The sequence below is a fragment of the Zosterops lateralis genome (assembly GCF_965231275.1).
Source record: "Zosterops lateralis genome assembly, chromosome: 32".
In the NCBI taxonomy this organism is placed as follows: domain Eukaryota; kingdom Metazoa; phylum Chordata; class Aves; order Passeriformes; family Zosteropidae; genus Zosterops; species Zosterops lateralis.
This window is the reverse complement of record NC_139792.1, coordinates 679,484-697,403: the sequence shown is the minus strand read 5'-3', so window position 1 is coordinate 697,403 and position 17,920 is coordinate 679,484. Positions and strand designations below refer to the sequence as shown.

The 17,920-nt window shown below is 53.9% G+C and overlaps 2 protein-coding genes across 4 annotated transcripts; both read right to left on the bottom strand.

Annotated features, from left to right (window-relative positions):
• Positions 1-1,084: 1,084 nt before the first annotated feature.
• On the bottom strand, positions 1,085-1,576 carry LOC310921016 (twist-related protein 2-like; the record flags this gene model as incomplete). Its single annotated transcript, XM_083881092.1, has 1 exon — positions 1,085-1,576. The coding sequence occupies one exon, from the start codon at positions 1,574-1,576 to the stop codon at positions 1,085-1,087; it is 492 nt and encodes a 163-aa protein (XP_083737218.1).
• A 9,367-nt stretch (positions 1,577-10,943) lies between these two features.
• Positions 10,944-17,425, bottom strand: SLC48A1 (solute carrier family 48 member 1). 3 transcript variants are annotated; one of them, XM_083881094.1, is made up of 6 exons: positions 17,221-17,425; positions 12,768-12,935; positions 12,165-12,335; positions 11,914-12,124; positions 11,746-11,798; positions 10,944-11,643 (listed from the first exon to the last, which is right to left on the bottom strand). In XM_083881094.1, exons 1-3 carry the CDS (start codon positions 17,357-17,359, stop codon positions 12,199-12,201), a joined length of 444 nt encoding a protein of 147 aa, XP_083737220.1. In that variant the 5' UTR covers positions 17,360-17,425; the 3' UTR covers positions 10,944-11,643; positions 11,746-11,798; positions 11,914-12,124; positions 12,165-12,198. The 3 variants fall into 3 exon arrangements, with proteins under 3 accessions (XP_083737220.1, XP_083737221.1, XP_083737219.1); XM_083881095.1 differs by lacking the exon at positions 11,746-11,798 and having other exon boundaries at positions 10,944-11,695; XM_083881093.1 differs by lacking the exon at positions 10,944-11,643 and having other exon boundaries at positions 11,709-11,798; positions 12,186-12,335.
• Between the last annotated feature and the right edge of the window lie 495 nt (positions 17,426-17,920).

Here is a 17,920-nt window from a genome sequence, read left to right as displayed (position 1 = left end):
CCGCTCCTCCCGTTCCCAAATCCTCCCAGCCCTGAGACTCTGAAAATGGGATGATTCCCCTCTCAGGGACGCTCAGGGGGTGGCTGGATGGAGCTCAGCCTGTCGGATTTCCCCAGGCAGGGCAGGATTCCTGCGGATCCAGCAGGATCAGGGATCCCACCCCACCTGCAGAGCCCTGGGAGGGAACAGGGGGAACCAAACGGGCTGGAGGACTCGAGGCCACCCCAGGGTGGGGCGGGTTCGACACCTCGGCAGCCCCAGGACGGGCTTTGGGAATAAATCAGATTTTTAAACTCTCTTTTAAACCTTTCCTACCCCTGTTGAGGGAGATTTATGGCTCCAGGGCAGGTCAGGAGCCGCCACATGGGACAAATCCTGGTCCTGGGAACACCTGGGACAAATCCTCATCCCTGGAGCTCCAGGAGGGGTGGCCGTGATTCCTGGTGGGATCGAGCTGGGACACGCCCGGAGACCACGGGGACAGGACGGTGACACAGCCACACACACCCAGCTCAGAGGGACAGGGAGGTGACACGGCCACACGTACCCAACTCGGTGACAAGGCCACACGTACCCGGCTTGGTGACAAGGCCACACGTACCCAGCCCTCATTGGTGACAAGGTCACACATATCCAGCTCAGAGGGACAGGGAGGTGACATGGCCACACATACTCAGCTCAGTGAAATGCCACACGATCCCAGTTTAGAGGGACAGGGCAGTGACATGGCCATGACACGGCCACACATTCCTGGCTCAGAGGGACAAGGAGGTGACGTAGCCACCAATACCCAGCTCAGAGGGACAGGGAGGTGACAAGGCCACATGTATCCAGCTTAGAGGGACACGGAGGTGACAAGCCACACATACTCAGCTTGGTGACAGGGCCACACATTCCTGGCTCTGAGGGACAGGGAGGTGACACGTCCACACGTACCCAGCTCATGGCGACAAGGCCACACGTACCCGTCTTGGTGACACGGCCACCAATACCCAACTCACGGTGGCACGACCACACATACCCAACTCACGGTGACCCAACCACACACACCCAGCTCACGATGACACATCTACACGTACCCGACTCAGTGCGACGCCGACATGGACCAGGCTCCCTCCATCCTCCACACGGAGAAGGCGTAGCTCAGCCTCTCGTGGGCCAGGAAATTGCAGCTGGCGGCCACCTTGTGATCCAGCTGGTCGCTCTGCAGCACCTGGCACAGGAAATCGATGTACCTGGCGGCCAACTTGAGCGTCTGGATCTTGCTGAGCTTGTCCGAGGGCAGCGTGGGGATGATCTTGCGCAGCTCGGCGAAGGCGTCGTTGAGGGACTGGGTGCGCTGGCGCTCCCGCACGTTGGCGATGACGCGCTGGGCGTGGGCGTCCTCGGGGGGCTGCGGGGCCGGGCTGCGCCGGCTGCGTTTGCCTTGGGGTGACGGGGATCCTCCGGGGAGGGCGGTGGGAATGAGGCTCCCACCTCGCTTTCGGCAGCTTTTCCTGGGCGGCCGCTCGGCCTCGTCCTCGCTGGTGGCCGCGCTGCCCTCGGGGGAGTCCGGGGAAAGGTTTTCCTCCTTCATTTCCTTGGGTTGGCCGGGGCGAGGAGGGGATGGAGGTGGATCCAGAGCCCCTCGGGGCTCCCCACGGGCGTCCCCCGAGCCCCGCTGAGCCCTCCGAGGAGCTCCTTGGTTTTTCCTTTGGGCCAGGAGAGGAGGGCGCGGGGATGACTTTGGGAAGGGCTCCTGCTGATAGGGCGAGCGGGGCGGGGGCGGACCAGGCTCAGACCAATGCAGGGGAACGCCAGAGGCTCTGATGGAGATTATGGGTTCCAGATTTCCTCTCTTCTCCCTCCCCACCACCACCCCGAGCCCTCCGGCACAGATGCTCCGGCTGCCGCCCGGATGTCGGGACGCGTTCCCCGTGCCAAGGGAGCCCCAGAGCTGGATTGTTTAAAGATCCTTTTTTTGACCCAGTTGACCCCAAAAATAAATGTTGTGTGGGGTGGAGGAGGAGATTTTCACCTGTGAGGGATCCAGGTGGGGATGCGGAGCTGCAATGGGCGAGTCGGGAACTCCCAAAACCCAAAGGAAGAAGCGACCAAAGGGAGGTCGGAGTCTGTGGGGCTCTTGAGGAAAGGCTTTGGTCTAAATGAGCTTGAGTTGTGTCCAGTCCGTTTGTCCATCCACCAGGCCATCCCTTCATCCATTTGTCCATCCATCCATCCATCCATCCATCCATCCATCCATCCATCCATCCATCCATCCCTCACCACCCTCATCCATCACCAAACTCCTGCCAATTAAATCCAGCAGCTCCCGGGTGGAAGAGGAAATGGAAGAGGAAGAGAAAGAAGAAGGGGAACAGGAAGAAGAAGGGGAAGGACCTCTCTGAGACTGAGAATCCTTCAGGAGAACAGGATTGAGGCTGGATTTTGAGCCTTCAAGGGCTGGGGAGCTGCCACCATCTCCAGCCGAGGCTCGGGTTGTGCCTGGCCTTTATTCCTTAATTATTCCTTTTTTTTTTCTTTTTTCTATTATTATTGTTTCCCTTTTAAAAGAAAATAAAACTGAATTGAATTTCACTGGGAGAAGGGCTCTGGCAGGGGGAGGGGAGGTTTGGGATCCCGGAGCAAAGGGAGGAACACAATGAGCTTTGAAGTGCAGGAAGGAGCAGCCCCACCACCCCCAGGGGCTTTTTGTCCCCCACATTCGGAGGGTTTGTGGCTTTTCCCTCAAACATTTCAATTTGTCCTTTTTTTTTTTTTTTTTTTTTTTTTTTTTTTTTTTTTTTTGGGAGGATGTTCATCCAAAATTCTCAGGGAAAGGTCATGAGGCACCAAAGTGGTTTCAATAATTCCTCCAACTCGCTGGGCTGTTTTTTTTCTTTTTTTCTGGTGCTGCTTTTGACACTTCAGGGAAAATTTCAGGCCTTAAAGACAAAAAAAAAAAAACCCAAAAAAACAACTCAGCCAAGCCCAACTCAATTGACTCAGGGAAAAGTCATCGGGTGGGATATTAAATTCCTGATTCCCACCAATTCCTGGCCCCTCTGGACATGTCCCCTCCTGGTTTTTCCCCCTCATCACCCCCCAGGGAGGATTTTGGGGTTTTTTTGGGGGAATCTCCTCCCAGGGGATGAGGGACAGCACAGCCTCGAGCGGTGCCACCAAAATTTAAAGATATCTGGAAAATTCCTCTTGGGACGGGCCCAGGGCAGGGGTGGAGTCCCCTGGGGGGATTTAAATCTGGAGGTGGCACTTGGGGACACGGTCAGAGGTGGCACTTGGGGACACGGTCAGAGGTGGCCCTGGCAATGCTCAGGAACCATTTGGTGCCCTCAGACGGTTTCGTTTTCCTTCATTTTGCAATTTTCCCCCCCCTCCAACCTCCTTTTCTTTGTTCCGGAGGACAAAAATAATCCGCGTTTCATCTTGCGTGAAGAAGAAAAAAAAAAAACCCCCCCAAAAAAACAGGATAACGCCGATAAATGGGAAACATGAAAAGGGAACCGGGAATTGCCGCAGCTCCCGGAGGTTGGGAAGCGCCTTGGGACCTGCAGCTTTTTCCAGTTACGGCGGGCCCGGAGTGGAAACAGCTGCGGGGCGGCCAAAAAAATAAAATAAAAATAAAACCAAAAAAAAAAACCCCGCGGAGCATCCGCGTGTGGTTCCCGCGGCAACCGTGGGGAATTCGGGGATGGGGATGGCAGCGAGGAACCCACGGGGAGCTTTGATCCCGGCCTGATAGATGGACCAGGGATCAGTTATTTTTTTTCCTCTCCTCTCCCGGCTCGGTGACTTCACGCTCCGGGAATGCGCCGGGATCTGGCAGAATTTGGGGTCAGGGGGGTCCCCGCGGGGTTCAGGGGGATTTGGAGAGGTTTTTCCCAAGGGATGAGGAGAGGGAGGGACCCCCGTGGGTGCTGCCGTCCCCACCCCGTCCTGCTCCACTTAATTCTGACTAAATTCGTGAAAAAGTTTCTTTCTTCCCCATCTGGTCCCATTGAAGTGCCGGGATTGGGGTCCTGGGTTGTCCCAGCACGGAGCTGGGAATGTTGGGAGTGTTGGGAATATTGGGAATGTTGAGGCTGTTGGGAATGTTGGGGATGTTGGGAGTGTTGGGAGTGTTGGGAGTGTTGGGAATGTTGGAAATGTTGGGAATGTTGGGAATGTTGGGAATATTGGGAATGTTGGGAATGTCGGGAATGTTGGGAGTGTTGGGACTGTTGGGACTGTTGGGACTGTTGGGACTGTTGGGAGTGTTGGGAATATTGGGAATGTTGGAAATGTCAGGAATGTTAGAAATGTCGGGAATGTCGGGAATGTTGGGAGTGTTGGGAATGTTGGGAGTGTTGGGAATGTTGGGACTGTTGGGATCAGCCCCTCCCAAGCCCTTCCTGACCCCAGATCTGCATCAATCCTGTGGATCCCTCAGGATCCTGCTCGGAATTAAAGGATTCCTCATGAGTTTTTCCGTTTTTCCTTCAGGTTTTTTCCTCCAAAGGGCTTTGAAGCCACCCCGGGAGGGTCCCCAGGGATGGGGACAGGAGGTGACAAATGAGGATTATCCAGAAATGGGAACAAGGGGATTTTTTAGGCCAGGAAAGACCCCGGGAGGAGGGAACAGGAGTTGCTGTCCTGCACCTCGGGAGCGAATCAAAACCCCTGGGAGTGTCCAAGGCCAGGCTCGGATCTTCCAGCAGCAACTCCTCGACACCTCCGGCAGCTCCGACTCCAAGAATTCCAGGCATCAGGAGCTGCCTCCTCATCCATCCTTTGCTTTTCCCTCTGAGAGGATCTGTGTCCTTTGTGTCCCCATTCTCCCCTGCACAGGATTCTGAAATCCCAACAAAAATCCCACTAAAAATCCCAATAAAAATCCCCCAAAAAATCAAAAAAAAAAATCCCCCCCAAAATAAAAAAAAAAATCCCCCAAAAAATAAAAAAAAAAATCCCCCAAAAATCAAAAAAAATCCCAACAAAGCAAGAAATTTGGATTTTTATTATTATTATTATTTTTGTTTTGGTTTGGTTTGGTGGTTTTTTTGGGTTGTTTTTTTTTTTGTTGTTTTTCTCCCCCAGTGCACCGAACCTGGTTGTTTCCTTTAAAAAGGAATTGGATTTGGGAAAACCCCTGGGGTTTATGTTGCACGGAGCTGGAGAAGATCCAGCAGGACAAATCCATCCCAAAAAAATCCATCCCGACCTCCTCCCGCCCCACGCTGAGCCACGGGATCCTCAGGAATTTGTGGGAATCAGCACCCGCCGGAGAATTTGTGGGAAAGAGGAGTCCAGGAGTGCCCTGAGCAACCAGACAAACATTTGGGGAGGGTTCTGTTCCATCCAGGAGGGAAAAAACCCTCTGGAAAAAATCCGGGAATGGAGGAGTTGGGAGGGCAGGGGGTGGATTTGCCCCTTCCCAGATTTTCCTCATGGAGCAGATCCTGGATGTTGCTCCCACACAACCTCATGCCTCAAAATCAGCTGGGAATTTGGGGTTGGGAGATGAGAGAGAGTAAAAATGGGAATAAAATTTGGGGTTGTTTTGCAAATCCAGAGCTGGGTCCCATCCAGGGGGAGAGGGAGACACTGAGTAGAAAAATTCCAGTTTTCTTTGGGATGTCCTGTGAGGATGGGGATGAGGAGAAGAGGGATGGATGGATGGATGGATGGATGGATGGATGGATGGATGGATGGATGGATGGATGGAGGGATGGAGAGATGGATGGATGGATGGATGGATGGAGGGATGGATGGATGGATGGATGGATGGATGGATGGATGGATGGATGGATGGAGGGATGGATGGATGGATGGATGGAGGGATGGATGGATGGATGGATGGATGGATGGATGGATGGATGGATGGATGGAGGGATGGATGGATGGATGGATGGATGGATGGATGGATGGATGGATGGAAGAACGGATGGATGGATGGATGGATGGATGGATGGAGGGATGGATTCATTGATTCATGGATTCATGGATGGACAGATGGAACCACACCCCAGGGAACGCTGAATTATTTTTGTGGGAGCAGCTTTGGGGTCCCCCAGAGCTGACTCAGTTTCCTGCCTCTCTCCTGGCCCACACTGGAGCCCAAACTGGAGCCCAAACCAGACTCAGAAAACCCCCTGGCCCTGCAAACCACCCCCAGCCCCACCACCCACAGACATCCCCAAGCCCTGGGTGTCCCCAACCCCTCAGAGCCACCCTGGGGAGGCCTGGCAGGACCCCCCCAACTCCCCCACAGGGGAAAGACCCCAAAGACTCTCCCAGAACTTTCCAGAGCCGCCCCCACCCCCTCCCAGCCCCGCAGCACATCTGGGACACCCCCGGAGCCTTCAAAGCCGTGTCTGGGGAAGAGACGAAAGGCTCGGCTCAACTCCTGGCCGGAGATGAAAGGAAAACTCTCCCTCGGCGGCTGGAACGAGTTTCCCGGTGCTCGGGAGCGGGGCCGGGCGGGGGGGGACCGTTTCCTGCGCCGCTTTTCCAGGGGGATTTCACGGCACATTCAGGGGATGGCCGCGGTCCCAGGGGGCTCAAGGATGCTCGGTGGGCTCAGGATGATGAGGGACAGAGGGATGGGGAGGAAAAGCTCCTTTAGGATGAGCCCGGGGTGAGGGAGCGGATGCGAGCGGCAGATTTTCCTCATTTTGTCCCAGGAAATTCTATTCCGATTAAAAGGCGTTTGATCTCCCCGGAGCGGGAGGGGCAGAGGGGGGGGAGGCCGGGCTGGGGTTGGGTTTGTCTCTGATTTTTTGGGTTTTATGGGGCTGATGAATCAGCTCAAGGCTCTGGAGATTTCGGGGTGGTGGAGGTTGAATTTTGGGGTTGGAGAAAAGGTTGGAGGAGGAAGGGATGGAGACACGAGCAGCCCAAGGTTCTTCTTCTCCATCAGGGAAGGGGAATCCTCCAGCTCCTCACCAGGAATAAAAAGGGATTTTTTTTTTTTTTCCAGGCTGGAGAAGGGAAATGTCCCAGTGCTGTGGTGGGCTGGGGGTTCTCAGGGGGTCTGGTGGAATTTGGGCTGGAGAAAATGGGTTTGGCCATTTTTATCGGCCTAAAAAAGAGTTAAAAGTCATTTAAAAGTGATTCAGAGCCACCACAAGGGACAGAAAGGAGGACAGGGGCAGCTGCTGCTTCTCCCTTTTGTTATTCCAGCTCTTTCCTGATTTTCCAGCCCCTTTCCTCACATCCTTCTCTCCCATTCCAGGAAGAAAATCAACGACCCTCCCATGGGAAGAGGTCCCAGCCCAGCTCCAGGCTGGGAAGGAGCAAAGGGACCCCCAGGAGGGTCAGGACCCCCCAGTGACCCCGAGCTGTGCCTTGGCCTCTTCAGGAGGATAAAAAGGATTTTTTTCCAGGCTGGAGAAGGGAAATGTCCCAGTGCTGTGGTGGGCTGGGGGTTCTCAGGGGGTCTGGTGGAATTTGGGCTGGAGAAAATGGGTTTGGCCAAGGTTTATCGGCCTAAAAAAGGGGTAAAATCCCTAAAAGGGACCCCCAGGAGGGTCAGGACCCCCCAGTGACCCCGAGCTGTGCCTTGGCCCCTCCAGGCTCTCCACAAACCCCATCCCAAAGGCTCTTCTGGGGATTTTCAGCCTCCTCGTTAAGCACCGAGCCCATATTGAACCGTTTTATTCCCTTGGTTTCTCTCCAAGCTGAGAATTGTCCTAAAAATAACCATTCCCAGTTCTGTGTGTGTGTGTGTGATGTTCTCCCCCTCCTCTCCCAGCCCCTGGCCCTGCCCCAGCTCCCCCAGCTCTGGTGAGTTCATCCCAAAACTGCTCTTTTTGGGGTTTTTTAATCCCAGAGCTGCTTCTCACCCAAAAAAATGTGGCCAGAGCTTGAGGTTCCTTCAGGAATTGAGGCAGGGCTGGGCTCGTGTCCGTGTGTCCGAGTGTCCGGTGTCCTCCCAGTTGGACACGAGCCCTGGGGGCCAGGACAGTCCTTTGGGATTCCTGGATCCAGCCCCAAAATTTTCCTCAGGGAACTCTTCCTCTTCCTCCTTTCCAGACCCTCAGGATGCCCCTGAGCGAGGTGGAATTTGGGGAATTTTCTGATTTTTCCACCCAAAGTCTTCTTAAGGGAGTCTTCCTCACCCCTCTCCCTCCCTTCCAGACCCTCCAGATGCTGTAAGTGAGGTGGAATTTGGGGAATTTTCTGATTTTTCCACCCAAATTCTTCTTTAGGGACTCTTCCTCACCCCTCTTTTTCCTTTCCAGATCCTCAGGATGCTGTAAATGAGGTAGAATTTGGGGAATTTTCTGATTTTTCCACCCAAGCTCTTCCTCACTCCTCTCCCTCCCTTCCAGACCCTCAGGACACCATGAGTGAGGTGGAATTTGGAGGATTTTCTGATTTTTCCACCCAAACTCTTCTTCAGTGATTATTTCTCACCCCTCTCCCTCCCTTCCAGACCCTCAGGATGGGGTGAGTGAGGTGGAATTTGGGGAATTTTCTGATTTTTTCCACCCAAACTCTTCTTCACAGTCTTCATCACCCTTCTCCCTCCTTTCCAGACCTTCAGGACACCATGAGTGAGGTGGAATTTGGAGGATTTTCTGATTTTTCCACCCAAGCTCATCCTCACCCCTCTCCCTCCCTTCCAGACCCTCAGGATGGGGTGAGTGAGTTGGAATTTTGGGAATTTTCTGGGGTTTTTTTCCCCATCCAGGGAACAAAAGGCAAATCCATGGAGCAGGGCCACCCCATGTGGTGACATCCCCGTGTTCTGGAAGGTTTGGGACACACTTTCCCCTTCCCAGGGAATGTTCCAGAAGGATTCCTTTGGGAAGAGGGACCTGTGACCCTCCTGCAGGTCCCTCTGGGTCTGTCCCCAAGGCCACCAGCACCCTCTGCAGCCCAGGGACACCCCAGAGCCACATTTGGGGACACCCAGCTGGGATTTGTGTCCCTTCACACCCAGGACAGTGTCCCCAACACCTCCCTGTCCCCCCAAAAACCACCTGGAGGGTCCCCAAACCCCACGAGGCTCATCTGGAGCTTTTAAAGCACCGTTTCCTCCCCGGCCACATCTTGAGAGCAGATTGGGGGGAAAATGTAAAAAATCTGTGGTTTTCCTTTCCGTGGGCCTTCAAATCCTTCCATGGGGCAGGAAAAGTGGGATTGGACACTCAGGAGGGGCTGAGAATCCTCCCAGTGAGGTGTTGGGAGCCAGGGGGACCCTCCAGGAGTGGAAATATCCCCCCCCAAAATCCAGCAGAGGCTCCTCAATTCCTGCAGGTTCCTCAGGCTGGGCAGCCTGAGGATATCCCAAGGAGTAAAGAAGGGGGAAAAGGGGGAAAAAAAGGGGAAATTCCGTGAAAAATGGGGCTGGGAAAGGCTGGAGAATGGGATGGGGTGGTTGGGATTTTGTGGGGGATGAGGGGAAAGAAAAGGGTCAGGGTGAGGAAACAGGTCATGTCCCCTCCAGACATTGGAGGGGACGTTTTTGGGAAGTTTTTGGAGCCACCAGGATCTCTGTCCTCTCCCATCCCAGCACCAGGAATGAGAATTCCAGCTGGGGTATTTCCCTGGGAGTGAGACCTTACCCAGGGCTGGGTCTTTGCGGGGATTCAGGTCGCCCCTGTGGTTTTTGGGGTGTCCTGGGTGATTTTTGGGGTGTCCTGGGTGATTTTTGGGGTCTTCCAGGTGGTTTTGGGGTGTCACAGGTGTTTTTAGGGAAGTCCCTGGTGGTTTTTGGGGTGTTGCAGGTGATTTTGGGGGTGTCCCGGGTGTTTTTGGTGTGTCCCAGATGATTTTTGGGGTGTCCTGGCTGTTTTTTGGTGTGTCCTAGATGATTTTTAGGGTGTTCCAGGTGACTTTGGGGGTGTCCCGGGCTGGTTTTGGGGTCCCGTTTGTGCTGCCCCCCCAGCCCGGGCTGTGCCACTGGCGCCCTCTGGCGGCTCCTGCGGGCTCTGCACCCGGGGGTGTCCCCAGGGTGTCCCCAATGTGTCCCCGGAGTGACCCCAATGTGTCCCCAATGTGTCCCAAACGTCTCCCCGGAGCCCCATGCGTCTCCACTTGTGTCCCCAATGTGTCCTTAATGTGTCCCTGGGGTGTCCTTGGGGTGTCCCCAATGTCTCCCCCAATGTGTCCCCAGTGTGTCCCCAAAGTGTCCCTGGGGTGTCCCCAAAGTGTCCCCTCCCATGGCCAGGGATGGTTTTGGGACAGGGTTGGCAATAGGACCCCAAAGCCCCCCTGAAGCCCCTCACCCATTTCCAGGCAAAAAAAGGACAGAAATCCACCACCCACCTCCCCAAAAATCCCTCTGGGCCAAAATCCCCAAACCCCAAAGGATTTGTAAAGGGGAAAATCCACCTCAGAGCCTCCAGTGGATGAGGAAATGAGGAATTAAACCCTCCCCATCACCCCAAAAGGGGCCATTCCCACCATCCTCCCCCGGGAATCCCAGAGCAGCCAGGCTGGTGATGGAGGGCTGTTATTTGTGGTGGCACGAGGTGACAAAGGTGACACCAATCCTGGCACCCCTAAGGGTGGAATCCATGTAAAAATAGAGGGAATATTTACACGTTTTCCTTTAAAAAGCTGGGGGAGTCCAGGGGGGTGGGTTTAGGGATTCCAGCAGGTCACAGCTTGACCCCAAAAGTGATCCTCAATCTGTGGGGTCACCTGGGCAGTTCCTGTCCCTTTTCCTCTTCTCCTCCTTCCAAAAAAATATTTTTTCACCATTTTTTTCTGTGTCCCCTCTCCTCCTGCTTCCAGAAAAACATTTTTACACCATTTTTTTTTCCTGTCCCCTCTCCTCTCCTCCTGCTTCCACAAAAACATTTTTTCACCATTTTTTCCCTGTCCCCTCTTCTCCTCCTTCCACAAAAACATTTTTTCACCTTTTATTTCCCCCTCAGGAATCCTCAGGCAGGTCAGGCCTTGGCTCTGCACCTCTTTCACCCCCCAAAAAACACCTTTTCCCCCTCATAGAGCTGCTGCTGCTGCAAAGTTCAAAATATTTTTATATTTTTTACATTTTTAAATATTGCATTTATGGTTAAACACGATTCCTTTTGAAGGAAGCTGCATTCCCAGCCCTGGGAGCTTTGGGATGAGCTGTGCTGATGATCAAACACTCCTCAAAAAAAACCCCAAACCCCAAAAAAACCCAAAGCCCCAAAAGCCCTGGAGAGGCAGGACCTGGCTGGGAACTCCAGGGAGGTGACACAGGACAAAGTGACAAAGGCAGTGACAAAGGCCACCCCCCTCAGCAGGGAGAGGAAGGACAGATTTGTCTTTACAAACAAACTCTGGGGAGATAAAACCAGCACTTGAGAGATAAAAAGATTAATAATGAGAAGGATTCCACTGATTTATGGATGGAAAAGAAGAAATTTGCCTTTACAAACCAATTGCAGGTTGGCTGATGAATTAAATTAAATGTTGAAAATTGAAAGAAACAAATGGGGAAAAAAAATCCATAAATTCCATACAGAATTAAAAATTTTAAAATTAATTACATTAAAAAATTAATATAATTTAATACATTAGAGGGGAATTTTAGGTATTGGGCACTCTGGGAAGTGTGGATCTCTCAAGTACCTCAGCCAGTGGGGAAAGAGAGAGAAAATTTGGGATAAACAGGAGGCTGCATCCCCCAAAATTTGAGGGGAAATACCCCACAACCTCTCCCTTTATTCAAATAAAATAACAGCACTCCTCTGTCTCTTTTTTGAACATAAACCTCTGGCTTTGTGGATTAATTTCTGCAGGTGAAATACCCCATGGCTTCACCCTTTTTTAGAATAAAGTAACAGGACTCCTCTGTTTCCTTTTTGAACATAAACCTCTGCCATTTGTGGATTAATTTCTGCAGGTGAAATACCCCAATGACCTCTCCCTTTATTAGAATAAAATAACAAAAATAACAGGACTCCTCTGCCTTCTTTTTGAACATCAAACCTCTGCCATTTGTGGATTAATTTCTCCTCAGAGCAGCACAGGAAGGGAGAGAAAAAAAAAACTCCAAATCCTTTCCCTTCTCTCCCTTCCCGAGGAGGAACGAACGAGGGAAAACCATCAGGAAAACCCTCCCTGTGGACAGACAGAGGGACAGACAGAAGGACAGACAGACTCCAGCTGTGTGTCCACACCTGTCCTGCCCCGCCCACACCTGTCCTGCCCCGCCCACACCTGTCCTGCCCCGCCCACACCTGTCCTGCCCTGCCCCACACCTGTCCAGGGGAATCAGAAGTCGCTGAGGATGCTGATGTCGGCGAACTCGGCGCGGTAGCGGCGCGAGTAGAGGCTCAGCAGCAGCGCCCACTTGAGAGACATGAAACTCCACACGGATGACAGGTAGTAACTCTTGGGGTCTGTCAGGGCTGGCAGAGGGAAAAAAAAAAAAAGGAAAAAAATATATAAAATAGGGATTTGGTGGAAATTCCAGTGTGGGAAAGTTCGGGGGGGTTGAGGTTGGGGATGAGGAGGAGATTTCCAGGTTTTTTTGGGGGGGTTTGTCATTGAATTGAGGCAATCCCAGTTTTTTTTGGGTGGCTTTGTCATGGAAATGAGGGAATTTTCGAGGTTTTGAGAAGTTTTGCCATGGAAATGAGGAAATTCCCATGTTTTTGGCAGGTTTTATTATGGAATTGAGGCAATTCCACTTTTTTTTTGGATGTCCCAGCAGGGCAGGGACACACAGTGACACCCCTGCAGTCTGTCCCCAACAGAGGAGGTGACAGGAGGACCCCCCAGCCCCTCCTCAGCCCCTCCCCAGCCCCTCCCCAGTCCCTCCCAGTCCCCCCAGTACTCACACTGGTGCTGGGTGATGGCCAGGGCCAGGAAGGCGCAGAAGCCCAGCCCGGACAGGGCTGAGAACACGATCCCAACCCACAGGAAGAACCTCAGGCCCTTCAACCAGGTCCTCCAGTAATCCTGCAGGTACATCACGTGTGTCATCAGGGCCCAGAGCGCCAGCACACCTGTGCAGGGGACAGCAGGACGTCAGAGTGACACCCAGGGACAGGTAAAACACAGCTTAACCCCTCTAGAACACCTGGGAACACCTGGGGACAGCAGGACACCTGTGCAGGTGACAGTAGGGACATCAGAACAACCCCTTCCTGTTCCCCCTGCCCACATTCCCTGCTCAGGACAGGCTGGATTTCCCCCTCCAGGACCCCAAAGGACCCTCCATGGCCCCAAAGGACCCTCCACGCCCAATCCCCCCGTGCTGGGGGGTCCCCAGGGGGGCAGGAGGGATTTGGGACAGGGCAGATCCCGTGGCCACAAGTGCAGAGTCATCCCAGGGTCTGGTGACAGGGCTGAGCCCTCGACTTCCCCAAAATCCACCTCCCCATTTCCTGCTGCCCCGGGTTCCTGCCACATTTCCCACAGAAATGGGGAACTCGGGGATTGGGGTCAGCAAAAAGCTGCCCCTGCTGAGCCGGGTGACTCAGCAGAATGAGGAGTGCTGAGTCAAGGTTTGGGGTGCTGGGCCCGAAATCGCTGCTGCTGCTGCTCTGAGTGGGGTGGGGAGAGCAGAGCCTGGGCCCCCGAGCTCCCTGACTCCAAACCCGGATCCAAACCTGATCCAAACCTGATCAAAGCCCTGATCCAAACCTGATCATAGCTCTGATCTGATTCTGATCCAAACCCTGATCCAAACCTGACCAAAACCCTGATCCAAACCTGATCAAAACCCTGATCCAGTTCTGATCCCAGCACTGATCCAATTCTGATCCAAGCCCTAATCCAAACCTGATCCAATTCTGATTGAAACCCTGATCCAAACCTTGATCCAGTTCTGATCCAATTCTGACCCAAACCCCGATCCAATTCTGATCTAAACCTGATTCAAACCCTGATCCAATTCTGATCCAAGCCCTGATCCAAAACATGATCCAAACCATGATCCTGACCCTGATCCAAAGCCTGATCCAAGCCTGATCCAAGCCCTGATTCAAACCAATCCAAGCCCTGATCTAATTCTGATCCAAACCCGATCCAAACCTTGATCCAAATCCTGATCCAAATTCTGATCCAAATTCTGATCCAAGCATCGATCCAAACCTGATCCAAACCTTGATCCAAGCCCTGACCCAAACCTGATCCAATTCATGATCCAAACCCTGACCCTGATCCAAAGCCTGATCCAAACCTGATCCAAACCCTGATCAAATTCCAATCCAAACCCTGGTCCAAACCTGATCCAAACCTAAATTTTGCCATTTCCATCTCTGCCAAACTTTTCCTCTCCTGGGCAATCCCAGGAACCTCAGCTGGGTTTGGAATAAGTCAAAAATGGGGAGATTTTCCTGCCAAAACCTGAGATATTTTAGGAAAACAGCTCAGGAAGGAGAGGAACCTTTGGAATATTCTGGTGTTTTACCAGATCCTGTGTTCAGCTTCCACCCCTCAGGTGTTTTTAAAATTCCAAAAGTGTCCAAAGACGGGGTGGAAATGGAATTAACCCGCTGGGGAAGGATTTTCTGGGGTTTGGGGTGGAGCTGATGGGAGTTTCTGCCTCCAACGAGGCCAAATCCAAATTTGGGATGACCCCAAAAATCCCAAATCTGCACCTCAAAGATCCTGGGGATTGGGGAGCTGCTTTTTCCCAGGCAGCAATGAGGATTTCTCACCCCCAAAACCAACTGGAAGGGCTGGAATTGCTGCTCAGCACCTGGAATTCCATAATTACAGGGACCTGAGGGCTCCAGACTCCTTTTCCCTCCACAGAACTTCGGATCAAACCAAGTTTTGGCTTTAAATAATGAAGGAAATTTAGGGCTGATCCCCCAAGCAAAGGAGAGAAGGGGAGAAATATCAACAGATTTGCAGAGATAAAGCTGGAGATTCCTCAGGATCAGGAGGAATTCCTCCAGATGGATAATAAACATCCCCCAACACAGATCCAAAGGCATAAAAAATGAGATAAACACGGACTAACAGGCAGAGCTTGGCTGAATCAGGGCACTCTGATGAGGATCTGCAAATTCTGCAGTCAAAATTCCACTGGAAAAAAATTCTACTGTCAGAATTCCTCCCTGAACACAAACACAGCAGAAAATCCTTTTCATTTGCTCTTTCTCCTGCATTTCTGGTTCAAGATCCTCCTCCAGCAAATAAAAGTGTGGGAATTCTCTAATGAATCTCAGCTCCAGCTGGAATTAAAAGCTTGGTTTTTAATTAATTTTTTAAAAATAAATTAAATTTGTTAATTAAAAATTAATTATTTTAAAATAATTAATTAAATTTGCCAATTAAAAATTAATTATTTTTTAAAATTTCTTTTTGAGGGAGAGGAAGCAGAGAAAAGTCCAGCCCCTGCCACCTCAACCTTGGAGCCTTTATAAATTAATTTTAACTTCATTTTCTACTGTTCCTCCAGGAGTTCAGCCAGGGGAGATCCTGTGTTAGTTCAGTTTAGATGGTGAAGTGTAATTGGTGATCTGTTTCAAATTAATCATTAAAATAGGTAACTGCATGTAGAGAGATACATTTTGAAATATATTTTTTCTTTTCCTTATTATATATTAATAAACTATCACTTTGCTTTTAAATTAAACCTGTTTCGCCTTTTTCTCTCCCAAAACCCTGTCCCCCGATTAACAAAATAAAATTCAACAAACATAAAACCACGACGTAAATAATAATATTAACCAAAAAATCAAACCCCTCGCTCCCCTCAGAGCTGAGGAAGGGGCTCCTCATCCCCCTCGGCCCCTCACAGCTCCCTCAGGGCTGAGGAAGGAAATCTTAACAGCCCCCTGAGGCTCCTCACTCCCCTCAGGGCTGGGGAAGGGTCTCCCCATGCCCCTCTCGCCCCTCAGGGCTGAGAAAGGGCTGCTCACTCCCCTCAGGGCTGACGAAGGAGATTCAACAACCCCCTCAGGGCTGGGGAAGGGGCTCTCCATGCTCCTCTCTCCCCTCACAGATGAGGAAGGGGCTCTTCACTGCCCTCAGGGCTGAAGAAGGAGATCTTAATTCGCTCAGGGCTGAGGAAGAGGCCACTCACTCCCCTCAGGGCTGGGGAAGGGTCTCCCCATGCCCCTCTCGCCCCTCAGGACTGAGGAAAGGGCTCCTCACTCCCCTCAGGGCTGGGGAAGGGTCTCCCCATGCCCCTCTCGCCCCTCAGGACTGAGGAAAGGGCTCCTCACTCCCCTCAGGGCTGAGGAAGGGGCTCCCCATGCCCCTCTCGCCCCTCACAGATGAGGAAGGGGTTTCTTACTCCCTCTCAGCCCTCACAGCCCCCTCAGAGCTGAGGAAAGGGGTCCTCACTCCCCTCAGGGCTGGGGAAGGAGATCTTAACCCACTCAGGGCTGGGGAAGGGGCTCCCCATGCCCCTCTCACCCCTCACTGCCCTTACGGTTGAGAAACTGGCTCCTCACTCCCCTCATAGATCCCACAGGGCTGAGGAAGGAGATCTTAACTCGTTCAGGGCTGAGGAAAGGGCCCCTCACTCCCCTCACACCCCACAGGGATCAGGAAGGGGCTCCCCATGCCCCTCACTCCCCCATCACAGCCCTCTTAGGGCTGAGGAAGGGGCTCCTCACTCCCTTCTCACCCCTCACGGTTGAGGAAGGGGCTCCTCATCCCGCTCTCACCCCTCATTCCCCTCACGGCTGAGAAAGGGGCTCCTCACATCCCTCACAGATCCCTCAGGGATGAGGAAGGGCTTCTTGCTCCCTTCTCACCCCTCATTCCCCTCACGGCTGAGAAAGGGGCTCGTCACTCCCCTCACAGATCCCTCAGGGTTCAGGAAGGGGCTCCTCATCCCCCTCATCCCCTCACAGATCCCTCACAGATGAGGAAGCGGCTCCTCATTCCCCTCTCAGGGTTGGGGAAGGGGCTCCTCACACCCCTCACACCCCTCAGGGCTGAGGAAGGGACTCCTCACTCCCTTCTCACCCCTCACAGATGAGGAAGGGGCTCCCCATGCCCCTCTTCCCCCTCACAGCCCCCTCAGGGCTGAGGAAGGGGCTCCTCATCCTCTCACAAGCCCCACTCCCCATGACAGCTCCATCAGAGCTGAGGAAAAGGCTCCTCATCCCCCTCACTCCCCTCAGGGATGAGGAAGGGGCTCCTCGGCCCTGCCCCGCTCCCTCAGACTCAACCCCCGGCGCCGATCCCTTCCTTCGCCCCTCATCCCTCACACCCCGGCGCTCCCCAAACCCCCCGGGCCGTACCCCAAACCCCCGGCCCGTACCCGAGAACCGCCTGGCGCTCCCCAAGCCCCTGGCCCGTACCCCAAACCCCCGGCCGTACCCGAGAGCCCCCCGGCCGCGGCCGTGCCGGGCTGGCGCAGCGCGGGCACGACGCTCCAGGCGCAGAAGGCCGAGAGGCCGCTCAGGGCGCCGAAGGACGAGTAGGCGATCCGGAGCGCCAGGGCCCCGCTCAGCGCCATGGCGGCTCCGGGCGGCCCGCCCCCGGTACCGGGACACGCCCCGGGATGGGGACAGGCCCCGGGAATGGGAACGGGACCGCCCCGGGAACGGCGACAGGCCCCGGGAACGCCCCGGGAACGGCCACGGGAACGCCCCGGGACGGGGACACGCCTCGGGAACGGGAACGCCCCGGGACGGGGACACGCCTCGGGAATGGGAACGGGAACTCCCCGGGACAGGGACACGCCTCGGGAACGGGACACGAACCGGGAGAAGCCCCGGGGAATGGGACACAGAACCGGGACATCCACCGGGCCACGCCCACAAACACAGGACACGCCCACAAACACAGGACACGGCCATAGACAATGAGCCACGCCCCCTGCCCAGGCCACGCCCCGCCCCAGCGCGCCCCCTGGCGGCCGGGCGGACCGAGGAGGGGACACGGAGGGTTGGGGACACCGAGGGGACACCGGGGGGACACCGAGGGGACACCGAGGGGACACCGGGGGGACACGGAGAGCACGGAGGGCGTGGGGACACCGTGATCCCGCGGGACACAGGGCTCAGGAGGGGGATGT